At 35.6% G+C, this 16688-nt stretch overlaps 1 protein-coding gene across 1 annotated transcript in view; it reads left to right on the top strand.

The window, feature by feature from the left end:
* The window catches only part of STT3B (STT3 oligosaccharyltransferase complex catalytic subunit B), a 104828-nt gene that overhangs the window by 67268 nt on the left and 20872 nt on the right, over positions 1 to 16688 (top strand). Inside the window, exons 5-6 of the mRNA XM_031009368.3 lie at positions 314 to 413; positions 15057 to 15155. Of these exons, the coding sequence (XP_030865228.1) occupies positions 314 to 413; positions 15057 to 15155 (199 nt within the window). The remainder of the gene's footprint in view (positions 1 to 313; positions 414 to 15056; positions 15156 to 16688) is intronic.

Below are 16688 nucleotides of genomic sequence, written 5' to 3' on the forward strand. Positions count from 1 at the left end.
GTCTCTATGACAGTCTGTTTACTGACAATTCACAAATTATAATACTCTCAGCTTTTCTATTAAATCTAATTTAATTTGAACATTTCTCCAGTGCGTTTGGAAAAGCATATTGGATTTGTGGGATCGTGTTATTTTAATGATCAATAAAAATGAAGAATACGTTCTTCATAGGTTAGTAAGTTCTTATTTAAGCATTTCTCAAAATTGCTAAAATCTTAATGTTTGTATTTGCTCATTGTATGCTTAGATTCCTAAATATACTTATTTTAAAAAGTAAAAATATATATTTAACTTAGCACTTCTTTTCCTGTAGGTCTCTGCTTGGGGTGGTTATGTATTTATCATCAATCTTATTCCACTGCATGTATTTGTGTTGTTACTGATGCAGAGATACAGCAAGAGAGTCTACATAGGTAAGTAATTTGATTTTTGACATCTGTCAACTAAGAGATGTTTTGTATTCATTCATTTTATTGAAGAGATATTTCTATTTGGTCAATATTATGCATGAAAAGGTAAAAATAATTTTGTGTTCATTTTGCTGTTTATATTGATAAGAAGGCCAGGCATTTTTATATAAGTGCTTTGTCATCAACTTTTCCTTGATAAGTTTTTTTTTCGTTTTTGTAGAAATTAGTCTGGGTTTAATATTTGTCTACACTTTTTCCTCCTCTTAATTTTGGGGAATGGGAATTTTTATCATGAAAATCGTTCACTTTTTTATATCGAATTCAACTTACTGTAAGAGATTGACATCCTCAAAGTAAGCAGCTTAATAAGCTTTCAAAAGCTCTTTTTTGGATAATGTACTAATAGATTGAGTCTTTGTTGTCTCTAGAAAAATGTTCATTTTTCTCTACAGGTTTTAAAACAATATTTTCACTGTGATGCTTAGCGGTAGATGATGTTTCACCTTAGATCTCATTTTCCATGATAGAGTTAGAACTTTTATGGGTTGAAGGAACTAGAGAGCAATTGTGAACTGAAACCAGTGTCTTAGTAAAATAATACAATTCTATTATAATAATTTTTTTGGAAAACAATAACACAAAGATAAATCTTAATTAAGTTCATTTTCAAAAGCATAGTAGCTTGGCAATTTCTCAGAAGTTAACCATAGATTTGTCATATGACCAAGCAGTTCCACTCCTAGGTATTTACCCAAGAGAACCGAAAACATATATTCATACAAAAGCTTCTATGTGAATGTTTATAGCAGCATTTATTGTGCATAATGGCCAAAAATGAAGACAACCCAAATGTCTATCAGCTTTATGAAACCATAAAATATGGTATATTCATACAATGGCGTATTATTAAGCCATGAAAAGGAATAAAATACTGATACATGCTACAACATGAACCTTGAAAACTTTATGCCATTATGTAAAAAAGCCAGACATAAAAGGCCACATAGTATATGATTCTGTTAGTGTGAAATGCCCAGAATAGGCAAATCCGTAGAAACAGAAAGTAGAGTTTGTGGGAAATGTCCAGAATGGGTAAATCCATAGCAACAGAAAGTAGATTAGTGGTTGCCTGGGGATTTAGGAGGAGGAGAATAGTGGAGAGGAGAGGAGAGGTGTGACTGTTAAATGGATATGGGGTCTCTTTCAAGGATGAGGAAATATTTTAGAATTATATAGTAGTGATGGTCTCACAACCTTGTGAATACACCAAAAACCATTACATGATAGGTTATTAAAAGATAAATTTTATAGTATATTAATTGTATCTCAACAAAATAAAAAAGCATAGTATATTACATTTATAGCCATTTCAGCATACTTTTTCATTTGATACTGTGAGGGTAGGTACTATTCTCATTTTACAGGTGAGGAAACAAGAGGAGACATAATAAGTTGCTAAAGATCATGTAGCTAATAATGGGGCTGAGGCTTGAACTCAGATTTTGGCTTTAAAGCCTGTAATGAGCCAGCTGTAGTAGCTCACACCTCTTATCCCAGCTACTCAGGAGGCTGAGGCTGGAGTTCCACCTGAGTCCAGGAGTTCAAGACTGCAGTGTGCTATGATCTTGCCACTGCACTCCAGCCTGGGTGACAGAAGGAGACCTGTCTCTGATTGCATGAATGACTGAATGAATGGCCCATGATGCTAAAAACCACCAAATCTGTGTACCTCTCGTTTAAACAAATAACCGTACTGTTGAAATGCATAAACCTATGTATTTCTCTACCCCAAAAACACTATAAACAGTCGTTGGGATCCAGAAAGGAGAATAATAAATAATAGATTAAACTTTTTTTTTTTTAAAGTTAAATAGTTACAGTGAAGGAACTAAGAGGGTGTTTTGTTGTTGTTGTCATTGTTGTTTTGTGTAAGTTTAAAAATTAGGGATCTTGGAAATTTAATGGTCAGAGGAATGCAAGAGAGAGAAGATTGAGAAATATACTTTATGAAATGCCATGATTCAGGAAGAAGAGCCAAAGGAGATGTCAGAAGTAGTCAAATAAGTATATTGTTAAAATGGTCAGATGGAAGTATATTCTACATAAAAGTTTAAAATTCAAGCAGTGTCCAACTCCCTTTTAACCTTAGCACCAAGATTTCAAAGGATTAGAATTTGAGAAAGGCCTTTGTATTTGGTAGCTGGGATTTTGTGGTTTTTTTGGTCACTCTAGAAAAATATGAAATTCATACTACTTTGGTTGATTCTTGAGAGTATTTTGAGAAGAAAGAAAAATAAAATGGGTTAGGGATGTGTGTGTGTATAAAGCTAATGTTCATAATGTTCAAATTCTCCACTCTACCCAACTTGTTTCTTTTACTTATAATTATCCAGGAGTATTCTGGTGATTTCTAGTCTGCTTTCATAGGGTTTACTTCTAAATGGATAGAAAGTAGTATGATAGAGCAAGTGTTGCTCTTCTTCATCCAGAGTGTGTCAGGATTTAAGTTCAATTTCTCTTAACTTAATGGTCCTAAAAACTATGGAAGCATTGTAAAGTGTTTGTATATAGTTCTTTGATTTTGGCACGTAACATCCTTTGTCTTTTGTTCTCTCTCCCCTTGAGCAGAAATGTTTAGGTAAAAAAAAATAAGGATTGATAAATGTCAGACTCATAATTACATTAACTAAAAGTTTAGTTGTGTTGTTCTAAGTGTTGAATTAAATGACTTGAATTATTTTAAATAATTATGAAAAAGTTGTGTCCTCTTTGAGTAGATTTTTTGCATGTGTCCTTAAAATCAATTGTAGCACAACCACAGAAAACTGTCAAAGTTTATTCACATGTGGAAAAGGAGGCACATGGGAGGTAATGTGGATGTATAGTGGTAGAAGAGTGGCATGGGAATTGAGCAAGGGAGGTGTAAGAAAAGCTGAGATGGGAGGCCGTCTCTACTTGAAATTTTGGGAGGAAAAATTTAATTTTCTGTTAAGAGATATTTTTGACTTGGTGAATTTCACTATATTGGGAAGTAAATGTTTAAAAATTATGTTATGCATAGGATTCTACTGTTTTAAAAGGAACACCCAAACCTTATGTTGCATTTGTAGAAAGAATGGCTTGCAGGAAATCACAGTAAAACTGATGGGATGTGAAGTGATTTAAGCTTTCTAATTTGATTAAAGCTTATCATACTTTGTGTTCATGTCATAAGGAAATTATTAAAGATATGAAGTCAAATTTAGGGATATTTACTGTGGTATAACTTGTAACTGTGAAAATATGGAACTAACTTAAATGACCAATAGGGGAATGATTTTTTAATTGCAGTGTTGCCATATGGAATATTATGCAGCCTTTAAATTTAATCTTTTTGAGTATTTGATGACACAGGAAAATGTTAATTAAAAGCAGACAGTGAGGATTACCAGTGATTTTTTTTTCATACTTATTTCTGCTTTCCAGATTTTCTGCTTTCCAAATACATACAATGAGTATGTGTTAAGTTTATAATAAATAAGACTTGGTTTTTAGTTTATAGAAATAGGAATTGTACCTCAAGGGCTGCATTAACTAGATTAGGTTAGTAATTTAAGCACAGAAAAGAAATCAATTTCTAATATTGATGAATGCTTTTGAAATGTTGCTAGAACAGCTTGTTTATGGCATTGTCTATGTTTTCTGCAGTGAGTTGAGTAAGGAGAGTAACAGTTGTTTTTCATATTATATCTAAAATGTATTTTTTGGATGATATTTGCTGGGAGCCATCATTAAAATTTTATGAACGTACTACCTACTTTAGTTCTGTACAGATTATTATGGGCATTATATATTTTGTGAATAAAGAAAAGATAATCCAATTATTGAGTACATTAAAAGTAAAGCCAAATTATTAGGAGTCACATTTATACTTGGCAGCTGTAAACAGAACACAGCTAATGCTAGTTTAACTTACAAAAAACAAACTTAAAAAGATTGCATGTAAAAAATCCAGCATTAAAAAAAAAAAAAATTCCCGGATACAAGGGCTGGAAGCTCTGGAGTTTATTTTGTCTAATTCTACCATACTATTGAGGAAATTAAAGCAAATTTCACTCACCATACATTTATTAAGTGTTGAAAAAATAAATACTGTTTTGTGCTAGCCATTATGATAACAAAGATGAATAAAAACCTTCCTGTAAGGAGTGTGTATTATACAGTGTAATCAATTTAATAGCACGTGATCAAAATGGAAATAGGGAAAAATTTCTGAAAATCAGTTTGGACTTTAACCATGTTCTTTTAAAAGTTTTGGAGATAAGTCTTGATCTTGAGAAGAGAGAATAGTACAGAAGCAGACTTAGAATTTGTGGTAATGTAACCATAAATAAAAGGTGCCATGACATTGAGGGTAAGAGTACATACTCCAGAGCCAATCTACCAGGGTTCAATTCTTGCTCCCTTACTACTGTGTAACTTTGGACAAATTAATGTCCTTTGATGTCCTTAGGCCTTAATGTCCTCATGGGTCAAATAAAGAATAATAATAGTTACCTTACAGATTGTTAAGGATTAATGAGTTACAGGTTAATATATGAAAGGTGCTTAATAATAGATGAACACAAAAAAATACTATTTAAGTGTTTGCTTTTGTTGTTGATGTTAAAGTTATGAAGGAATAGCCAGATAGACAAAAGAGTTCAAGAGGCTAAGAGAGGTGATTACTGTATTAAGACTGAAAGGATAAAACCCCAGTGTGAATCTAAGGAGTGTTCCTTCTTTTTTTTTTAAGTGAAAATAAACTTTCACTCAGCTATTTTTGGTTATGAGAAACATAATGGAGAAATAACACTTGTGTGTTATAAAGTACAAAATAGCAATTAAAATATAACCTGTAATAGGTGTTTTTTTATAATTTTAAAATTTAATAATAAATGTTGATATGGTTTGGCTGTGTTCCCACCCAAATTTCATCTTGAATTGTAGCTCCCATAATTCCCATGTGTTGTGGGAGGAACCCAGTGGGAGATAATTGAATCACGGGGTGGTTTATCTCATAGTGTTCTTATGGTAGTGAGTAAGTCTCACAAGATCTGATGGTTTTATAAGGGGAAATCCTTTTCTCTTGATTTTCATTTCTCTCTTGCCTGCTGCCATGTAAGATGTGCCTTTCACCTTCTGCCAAGATTGTGAGGCCTCTCAGCCACGTGGAACTGTGAATCCATTAAACCTCTTTTTCTTTATAAATTACCCAGTTTCAGGTATGTCTTTATCAGCAGCATGAGAACAGACTAATACAGTAAATTGGTACTGGTAGAGTGGAAGGCTGCTGAAAAGATACCCGAAAATGTGGAAGCACCTTTGGAACTGGGTAACAGACAGATAGATATTGGAACAGTTAAAGGGCTCAGGAGAAGACAGGAAAATGTGGGAAAGTTTGGAACTTCCTAGAGACTTGTTGAGTGGCTTTGACCAAAATGCTGATAATGATATGGACAATGAAATCTAGGCTGAGATGGTCTCAGATGGAGATGAGGAACTTTTTGGGAAATGGAGTAAAGGTGACTCTTGGTATGTTTTTATGTTTTAACAAAGAGATGGGTGGCATTTTGCCCCTGCCCTAGAGATTTGTGGAACTTTGAAATCGAGGTAGATGATTTAGGCTATCTGGTGGAAGAAATTTTTAAGCAGCAAAGCATTCAAAAGGTGACTTGGGTACTGTTAAAAAGCATTCCGTTTTTAAAAGGGAAACAGAGCATAAAAGTTTGGGAAGTTTGCAGCCTGACAATGCGATAGAAAAGCAAAACCCATTCTCTGAGGAGAAATTGAAGCAGGCTGCAGAAATATGTGTAAGTAACAAAGAGCCAACTGTTAATGCCAAGACAGTGGGGGAAGTCTCCAGGGCATGTCAGAGACCTTTGCAGCAGCCCCTCCCATCATAGGTCCAGAGGCCTAAAGGAAAACATGGTTTCATGGGCCAGGCCCAGGGCCCTCCCTGCTGAGTTTTGCCTAGGGACTTGGTGCCCTGTGTCCCAGCTGCTCTAGCCATGGCTAAAAGGGGTTAAGGTACAGCTCAGACAATGGCTTCAGAGGTTGCAACCCCTAAGTCTCGGCAGCTTCCACATGGTGTTGAGCTTGCAGGTGCACAGAAGTCAAGAATTGAGGTTTGGGAGCCTCCACCTAGATTTCAAAGAACGTATGGAAATGCCTGGATGTCCAGGCAGAAGTTTGCTGGAGGGGTGGGACCCTCAAAGAGAACCTTTGCTAGGGCAGTGTGGAAGGGAAATGTGGGCTTGAAGCCCCCATACAAAGTCCCCACTGGGGCACTGCCAAGTGGAGCTGTGAGAAGAGAGCTACCGTCTTCCAGACCTCAGAATGGTAGATTCACTGACAGCTTGCACCATGCACCTAGAAAAGCTGCAGACACTCAATGCTAGCCCATGAAAGCAACCAGGAGGGAGGCCGTACCATGTAAAGCCACAGGGGCAGAGCTGCCCAAGACCACGGAAACCCACCTCTTGTATCAGCGTGACCTGGATGTGAGACATGGAGTCAAGGGAGATCATTTTGGAGCTTTAAGATTTGACTGCCCTGCTGGATTTTGGACTTGCATGGGACCTTCAGCGCCTTTATTTTGGCCCATTTCTCCCATTTGGGCTGGGTGTATTTATCGAGTGCCTGTACCCCCATTGTATCTAGGAAGTAACTAACTTGCTTTTGATTTTACAGGCTCATAGGCAGAAGGGACTTGCCTTGTCTTGGATGAGACTTTGGACTGTGGGTTTTTGTGTTAATGCTGAAATGAGTTAAGACTTTTGGGGGACTATTGGGAAGGCATGAGGACATGAGATTTGGGAGGTGCCGGGGCAGAATGTATGGTTTGGCTGTGTCCCCACCCAAATCTCATCTTGAATTGCAGTTCTCATAATTTCCACATGTTGTGGGAGAGACCCGGTGGGAAATGATGCATGGGAGTGGTTTTCCCCATACTGTTCTCCTGGTGGTGCATAATAACTCTCACAAGATCTGATGGTTTTGTAAGGGGAAACTCCTTTCGCTTGGTTTTCATTTCTCTCTTGCATGCCACCTTGATTGTGAGGCCTCCTCAGCCACATGGAACTGTGAGCATTAAACCTCTTTTTCTTTATAAATTGCCTAGTCTCAGGTATGTCTTTATCAGCAGTGTGAGAACAGACTGATCCAAGTGTTATATAATTGAATAAATGTATATAGTTGAAAAAGTCAAATACTACAGGGTTTATAGCAAATAAAATGTTGATTTCCTGTTTTTTGTTGTTTTTGGGGGGTTTTTGTTGTTGTTGTTGTTGTTGTTGTTGTTGTTTGTAGAAATGGTAGGGGGATCTCGTTAAGTTGCCCAGGGTGGTCTCGAACTCCTGGGCTCAAGTGGTCCTCCCACCTCCGCCTTCCAAAGTGTTGGGATTACAGGCATGAATCACTGTGCCCAGCAGCATTTTATTTAATATAGCTACATTTTATTGCCACAAAATATTTGGGATTACACCCCAGTATTTGCAGTGGTATTCAGTATGTAATTAAACAAGTAGTTTTGATGGTTTTGATCCTAAGGTATTGAAAACAATAAGAGGCTGTACAGTTTTATGTTTGTGGCAGATAAAGTTTTATCAAGGCAAGATTCCATCTTCTACAGATGGAATATTATTATTTGCATTAATTGTTTTGCCTTTACTGTTTATTGTACCTTCAAGGTAAGTGAGCCAAGAGCAGACAGGCAAACAGGGGACTACAATAACTACACTCCTCCACCCCCATTTTTTCCATAGGTTTTCATTTAAAATTAGAAGTTTCAGTGTTGATCACATAAAGTGAGTTTTCAAGATGAGTGTTGTAACAGGCACTGAAGCTAGTTATTGGGGGAAAGAGATGGGATTTTCCTTAGATCGGTTTACAGTATTTATGGATCTTCTTTGCAGCTTTGCCAGTGGATATTTTAGAGGTTATTGGGGTTGGGGGAAACTGAAAGTTCAAACACAAAGGGAAGATGGTATTGCTTGCACCACCTATGCTGCTAATATGACTCATTGTGTAGTTCACAAGGATTAGTCCTCCAGTATCTCCTTATATTAAAACTCGGGATATTTAGAGCAAGGATCTCACCTGTGTTGTAGCAGTAATCATTGGCCTGATCAAAAAGGCTTTCAGTGAATAGAAACAGTCTTCATGTTCTACAGGCCGACCATTATCTAGAAGAATAGACCTGAGTGAGATTTCCTTTAAAGGTCTATTCTTCTCATTGAGAAATGTGTGTTTCATAGTCCAGAAGAATTAACTCCTGCATAGAAGTAGTTATGGATTCTTCATGGTATCAGTTAAATGAATTTAGGAGCCTACTACAGTAGTAGTCGACAATAAGAAAAGGATGTCTTGGCGAGGTGCAGTGGCTCACGCCTGTAATCCCAGCACTTTGGGAGGCTGAGTCGGGTGGATCACGAGGTCAAGAGATCGAGACCATCCTGGCCAACATGGTGAAACCCCATCTCTACTAAAAATACAAAAATTAGCTGGGCTTGGTAGCACGCACCTGTAGTCCCAGCTACTCAGGAGGCCGAGGCAGGAGAGTTGCTTGAACCTGGGAGGCGGAGGTCGCAGTGAGCCAAGATCATGCCACTGCACTCCAGCCTGGTGACAGAAAAAGACTCTGTCTCAAGAAAAGAAAGAAAAGGATGTGTTAAGAAGAACCAAAACGTTTTTAGTGGTAACATGACTTGTGGTAACAGGATTTGTGATTTCCTGTAGTTTAAATCTTTTTTTATTTTGTGTTTGTTTTACTCTCTATGAGTGAATTAAATTTGCTGGTATTTGTCTTTTACTGCTTCTTGATATGTTAGGTATAGTCACTACTTAGCTCTAGAAGCTACTGAGGATCATTACCTAACACCTCTTAAGTTACATAAAAATTGTATATTCCATGAGTTTTTCATAGTCTCCAAACACACCACACATACAGTACCTTTGTAATTTCACTATATTTTAATATTATTTCATTAAACATTGCCAGAATTAAATGAATTGTTCCCACGGGGTAGAACTTAAACCAAGATGTACTTTGTTTAGATTTGTTTTTTCATTTTAGTTATCAGTACAAGATACACTTGCTGAGTTTTTTTGTTTTTTTGTTTTGTTTTGTTTTGAGACAGAATCTCACTCTGTCACTCAGGCTGGAGTGCAGTGGTGCCATCTCGGTTCACTACAACCTCTGCCTCCTGGGTTCAAGCAATTCTCCTGCCTCAGCCTCCTGAGTGGCTGGGACTACAGGCATGTGCCACCACACCCGGCTAATTTTTGTATTTTTAGTGGAGATGGGGTTTCACCGTGTTCAGCAGGCTGGTCTTTAACTCCCAAAGTGCTGGGATTACAGGCGTGAACCACCACACCCGGCCACACTTGCTGTTTTAAAAATGTTGTGATTAAGTATCTCTACTGAAGTGTTTTGAACAAGTAAGTAATTTCTTGCTGCTTTTACAAGTCTGGAGTTTGTAAAATATAAGTTTCAGTGATTCATTCTCAACATAGTTTATAATGAGCATTGTCCTTGGAAAAGAGAAATGATTTTTATCATTATGTATGCCTGTTAAGTTAATCATATATTTCTCTGCTGGTCAAGAAGAATCAGTGTTTTGTGTTTTTTTGTTGTTTTATTCTTTAATCCATGTTTCTTACTATTCTTTACCCTGCATATCTACCAGGGTTCACAGTAACCAAAAGTGATTACAAAGAAATAAAATATATTTAGTATTCAAAGCCTTCATAAGCCTTTAATCATATTTGTTTATAATAAAGCAAAATTGGTTGGATTTTAAAGTATCTACCCATTGTGTGTGTTTTGGCTAATACTATTTTGGTTGAGAGAGAGCAAAGCAATTCAGAAATGCTAATGTGATTTAACATGGGTTAAAGTTAATGGGAATATAGTATTTGCATAACCTTTTCTAACTTTATTTACATAAAAAGAAGTATAATGATAACTTAAAAGTGTAAAGAGCACTGTCAACGTAAGCTGCAATGCCTTATCAGAGAAAAGGTACTTAAAGATTGCTTTGGGGAACAGCAAACTTCTTCAATACTTAAAATTTCATTTGAATTTGAGTCAGACTTTTCAGTGCCTTTTCTTTTCTGGAATAATTCACTTGAGCACATTAAGTCAAGGACTATGGTATATTTCTTCTCTATATCTGTCTCGTCCCACCCTTGGGTATAAAATACTTCCAAGAATGTAGACATCTTTAGGGTCTGTTGAGATTATTACTTATCTGTCCCAGATGAGAGATTTTCTTTGGTTAAGAATAAACAGAATAATAATATATGTGTGTGTATATGTATATACATATCTTTCTAATGGTAATTTTTTGTGGAATTTTTCTCACACATTGGAATTATGATCTCCAGTAATGAATGCCAGTAACTGTGCATCCACAGGATGGCAGTGTGGTAACATTTTCATGATGTAATAAATGATTTACAACACTATTGGTATCATGTATTTCCTTAGAGCTCACCACTTTGATGGAATGCTTTATTCTTCTAACTTAAAGGGTAAGAAAAGTAGGTTTACATGGATGGATAGAAAATTGTAATAGATGGGTATAGTAGTTTAGTCAGGGCTCTTAAAGAGTTCATTGGAAGGAGAATTGGTAGAGAATGATGGCTATGGGTTTGTCTTGTTGAGGTCTTCTGAAAACACTAGAGAGCAGTACCAGACGTTAATTACCTCTTCAATGTCCATGTCAAGAAAAGAAGAGATCTTAAGTTTTATAGAGCCTTTCCCCCACCAAATGTCACATGACCTTTCTTCCTAATATTATGGTTATTTGTTTACATCTCTGATTTTTACCAATTTATCTGACTCTTAGAGGGTAGGATTGATCTTAATGGGATTTTCTGTTTTTAGAATATATTGACCATACTCAAGTTAATGTTTAAATGCATAAATTGAAGAGGTAATTTCTAAACATATATTAGATGCTGTAGTACAAAGTCTGGCAAAAAGCATATGTTTTCATTTTGCAGTGGAGATTGTGTTTGTTTATTTATTTTGAGATGGAGTTTCGCTTTTGTTGCCCAGGCTGGAGTGCAGTGCGATTTCAGCTCACTGCAACCTCCGCCTCCCCAGTTCAAACGATTCTCCTGCCTCAGCCTCCCAAGTAGCTGGGATTACAGGCACATGCCACCACACCCAGCTAATTTTTGTATTTTTAGTAGAGACGGGGTTTCTCCATGTTGGTCAGACTGGTCTCGAATTCCCAACCTCAAGTGATCCACCCGCCTCAGCCTCCTAAAGTGCTAGGATTACAGGTGTGAGCCATCACGCCTGGCCAAGATTGTGTTTATTTTTAAGAATTGAGTTACTTCACCATTTCTTTTACTCAAATGTATCTAATTTCTTATTTTCTATGTCTTAAAATGTAGATTTGTAAATGAGATTTAAATTGAGGTATAACAATATATGTGTAATTTTACAAATTCAAGCAGAGCAGTCAGTATTAAGCAAGGTATTTGTTGTATTTGACATATTATCTGGCAAGCAATCTTCAACTTTATTTAATGGAAGTACAAGTTGAGTACTTCTAATTTGAAAATCCAAAACTTTCTGAGCACCAATATGATTCTCAAAGGAAATGTTCACTGGAGCGTTTCCTGTTTTGCATTACCAGTTTGGGTATGCTCAACTGTTAAGTATAATGCAAATATTCCAAAAATCCAAAAAACTTCTAGTCCCAAGCATTTTAGATAAGGGATATTCAAATTGTGTCTATCCGTGCACTGAAGAGTGTTATGACGTAAAACACATACCTCCAGTATGTAAACATCTCAGGATCAGTGATCCAAAAAATGTGAAAAATAGGGACTTGGGTCCAGTTCTCTTAAAAGTAAATGCTTATGTTTGGATTGTTGTAGATACCACGTTTATCATATTTGTACCATTGGTGCTCGTAAGTAGGTATGAATGAGACTAATTGGGATAGAGGAAGTTTCAAGGTAAAATACTGTTGAAAACTTGTCTGTTTCTATTAGTTTATCTTTAGCATTAACCTATGTTTACCAAATAAGACAAATTAAAGTCCCACCTGGGCTTTTTTATTTCCTGCTATTTTCTTTTTCTTGAACTCTCCATCACTCTTATTATTAACTTAAACTCTAGTGCATCTGCTTCTGTATAAAGTGTTTTCTGCTTTACTAATGATAGTAAATATCTCTGAGAAGTTGCAGGGAAGTGCTGAATTGAGAGTATTATCAGGTTTCCTCTTTTCAAATACGCCTGGAAATGAATTTGAGCAAATGTCTAAGAGGAAACTTCATCTATAGTTACCAAACATGATTGCTAAAATTTTTACATTGTCAAGCAAAGTGTGGCTCCGTTTGAAGAGAAAGTATGAATATGACTATGAATATGTATTTGTGTACCCATATACCTGCTAGTGATTATTTCTGGAGAATGTGACTTAGAGGGAAATAAATAGGGTGGAAACTTTTTCACTTTTTACTTTAAGACAAAAACAACACCTATTACCTTTGCAATTGAACCAATTATCCATACAGGCAGATGCAGATTTGTGGTTACCATGGGCTGGAAATAGGACAGAATGTAGAGTAGTAAGAGCTTAGTGAGTGTAGGGTTTTGTTTTGGGGTAATGAAAATTCTTTAGGACTATAGAGGGGTAGTGGTTGCACAACCTTATGCGTGTACTCAGTATCCCTGAATTTGTTCTCTTTAAAATGGTTATGTCATGTGACTTTCACCTCAATTTTTTTGAGGGCTTTTTCATTCAGTTTGTATCATTTCTTATATTAAATCTAAATTCTGTGACAGTTACAGCATTCAGTGTTTATTTGTACTTAGAAGAAAGAAATCCAGCTTCAGAAGTGATTGTGGTGTTTCAACATAAGTGGACTTAGCTATAATAAAAACATAAATAAATGACCTAAGGTTTTCTCAGGCCTGGTCAATTTCTAGTTGTGCCTTTGTGTGTTCAGTGTTTGTCTAGGATTTGACTTCTCAGCTCTGGATATCTGAAAGGCCTGTTGATCATAGAATCTTAGTTTATAATTGTTGGGAGGGATCTACAAACCTTGTCCAACCCACATTCTATAGTGAGGAAACTGAAGCTTTTGCTGTTAAGTAGTTGTAAGATTACATAGTGATCTTGTTCTCAGTTTTTAATTTTCTTTATACTTCAGTATGCATGGTTCTTTTTTTTTTCTCTCTCTCTCTCCTGCCTCTGTGACTCTCCTTTATCAGGGTTTCAACAGGCTGATTTGTTTAAAAAAATAAGTTGTAGACATTTCGGGTCATGTGACGGGGAAATTTTTGTTTAACTATGATTACATTTGGGTTTGGGTACGTCATAGAGGGTAATTCCATTCCGACATTAATGTGTTTGGAAAGAACGTTATCTGATGGATTATGTCTGTTGTCTTCTAGACATCTGGTCCTCCATTAGCTTGAGGTCAATGGAAACTTTACTTACTTTGGTCCTTCCTATTAAATTTATGAGCTTCTTACTGTCTTCCTAACACTGTGGTCATCTCTTATCATATAGATTGTGAGGCAACTTAATATTTGAACCAGTAGCCCCTAACTTCCTTCTCTAGATGGGTTTCTTTTAAAAGCAAATGAATATTCTTTCTCATCTAAGTTGGGTGAGGAGGAAAGTGTGTAGTAGACTATGCTACACAGTATATAGGATACACAAATATGTGTATTCCTAAATATACCCCCAATCTTTGTTTTTGATAGAGTAGTTTATTTGCCAAAAACTATTAAATGATGTATAATCTGTATAAATGGGGTAGTTTTTACGTTAACTTATTTCAGATGGGCTTTATTTCTACTGAATTTTTAGTTTCAGTGACTTCAGATACTTCCTCTCTAATCAGTTGCGTAACAGTGGTCTGTGAATATAAAGCAAGTATTTGACACAAATTGTAAATCCCTCCCCAGTTTCCTTGTCCATTTAGATTGACAAACTTAATTTAGATTGACGAGAATACTGTAACATACTTAGTGTGAAAAGAAGTGAGTTTCTTTTATTAGATGCTAAATTCAGTAGCTGGTCTGTATAATGGCTTGACTTCTGTGTACTTAGTTCTTTAATTACAGAAAACTTGGTGGACATATGAATTTATTTAACTCAGTACTATACAAAGGTATTATGGGATAATAAAAAGGTATGAACCACTTCAGAGCTTTTGAGACAGTAGCAGGTATTCACACATGCTGGCAGTGGTGATGAGTATTAAGTCGTGTGTTTTGGATTAATGCCAATAGGACTGGTATTTACTTAATTTTATGTATATATTACTTAGCTTCTTGAGTCATATTAATGATTACTAATGGTAGATCAAAACAAACTTGATTCCATTTCTGGGAAAGGAATGCAACACAAGTCTCACAAACTGTTGTAATGATCTGCAAAATATAGTACTTAGTATTTTTTAAAAATGGATAGAATATTCAGAATCTGTAACATATGGTTAACAAATGTACATCTAATAAAAGTCATTTCAAGATTCTGTTCTTAAATTCAGTTAATACTTTGCTAAAAAACAGGATTTACATATACATTTATGTTTTAGGTGCTTAATGGTAGTAGTAAATTATCCTTGTTTCCTATTTTGTCTTTATAGCATATAGCACTTTCTACATTGTGGGTTTAATATTATCAATGCAGATACCTTTTGTGGGATTCCAGCCAATCAGAACAAGTGAACACATGGCAGCTGCAGGTATGAAAAATATATATTTTCCTTCTTCTAAAGAATATGTGGACGTGTGATTGGCAGTCTTCCAAGAGATGACAGTTTTTGATCATTTTGGTTGTTGCAGTGACAACCAAAGTAATCTGACTCACAATTATGGGAAATCTGTAGATAAAAATTTTATCAGAGATTCTCATTGCAAGGTTCATGACCCATTGGAAGTCTGTGGGTAGTTATTTTATTTGTAACATCTATACACTGATACTATATAGATAGCAATATATAACTTTCAGAGGTGGTGTTTCTACAGAGTTTATTATCAGATTCTCAGTGGAGTCTGAATTAATCTCCATCTTCCCAGAATAGTTAAGAATCACTATCTTACTGTTATATAGCACTTTAAAATTTATGAAATGGTTTTACTTAGATTTCTGAATGGATGTTGTCACTTTACCAAGTAGTAATTTGAGACGCAGAGAGATGTATATTTAGTGTTGTGTACACAATAATGAATAGAATGTCTATGTAGATACGCAGTCACCTGTCTTTACACGTATGCATTACAACATTTCCTGAACTCTAAATCTTTGATAATACTTACTTAACCATTGTAAAATGGACTTTTAAAAACAACCCTTAAAATTGAATTTATTTTTAAAATTAATGTTCTAGATGCTTGAGGATTCTTACATCCTCTTTGTTTAATGTTTTATGTTTAATGTTTTTGTATCATGTTTTGTACTTTTTGAGAATCCGTTTTTGCAACTACTCCTTTAGTTTTGTATATCTTAGCACTCACCTTTATATTTACTAATGTAGGGGAGAAAAGATAGTTATCTCTAACAAAAGACAGATTAACAAGAGAAAAGCATAAATTTTACATGACACAAGAGTCTTCAGAAGTGAAAATTTTAAAAAGGCAGGGAAACTGTATTTTTATGCTTAGGTTTGATGAAGAGTAGACAGTCATGTAGAAATAAGATTGGACAAAGAGAAGTACGATCTAATGGCAACAGACTGGGAAGAACTTAAGGCCTATTTGTTCATATTCTTCTTGGTGTCTCTGTGTCTTCATCTTTTCCTCTGGGTATTAGAAGGACCCCTCTGGAATGAGGATCTTATAACCTACTTACAGGAAGGTCAGAGAATTATTTTATGACCTGCCTCAGGAGAGAACAAACAGAAAAGATGAGAGAGACTTCCCAGTTTCTGCTGGTTTCTCAAATGCCAAGATGCCATAATTTGGCATGAGCCCTGATACAAATTTAGAATCTTGTCTAAATGTGTAATTAAGGTCACATCTTATTACTCAGTTATAAATAGTAACTATATATCAAGATTATCCTGATCCTAAGTCTTTGTATCCTTCAGCAAAACAAATCAGAGAATTGTTTTTCAGTGATTTTGAAAAATTACTTCCCTCCACCCCAGAAATCCCCCCTAAAATATAGAGGAAAGGGAGGAACTTAATGTGTTAAATAGGCTTGTTATTCAAATGGGATTTTTTTTCCCCTTTGGTCTGGTACATGTGTGAGGAGTCTGATCATTCAGGAAAAAAAA

The sequence above is a fragment of the Gorilla gorilla genome, chromosome 2 (genome assembly GCF_029281585.2).
Source record: "Gorilla gorilla gorilla isolate KB3781 chromosome 2, NHGRI_mGorGor1-v2.1_pri, whole genome shotgun sequence".
NCBI lineage: Eukaryota > Metazoa > Chordata > Mammalia > Primates > Hominidae > Gorilla > Gorilla gorilla.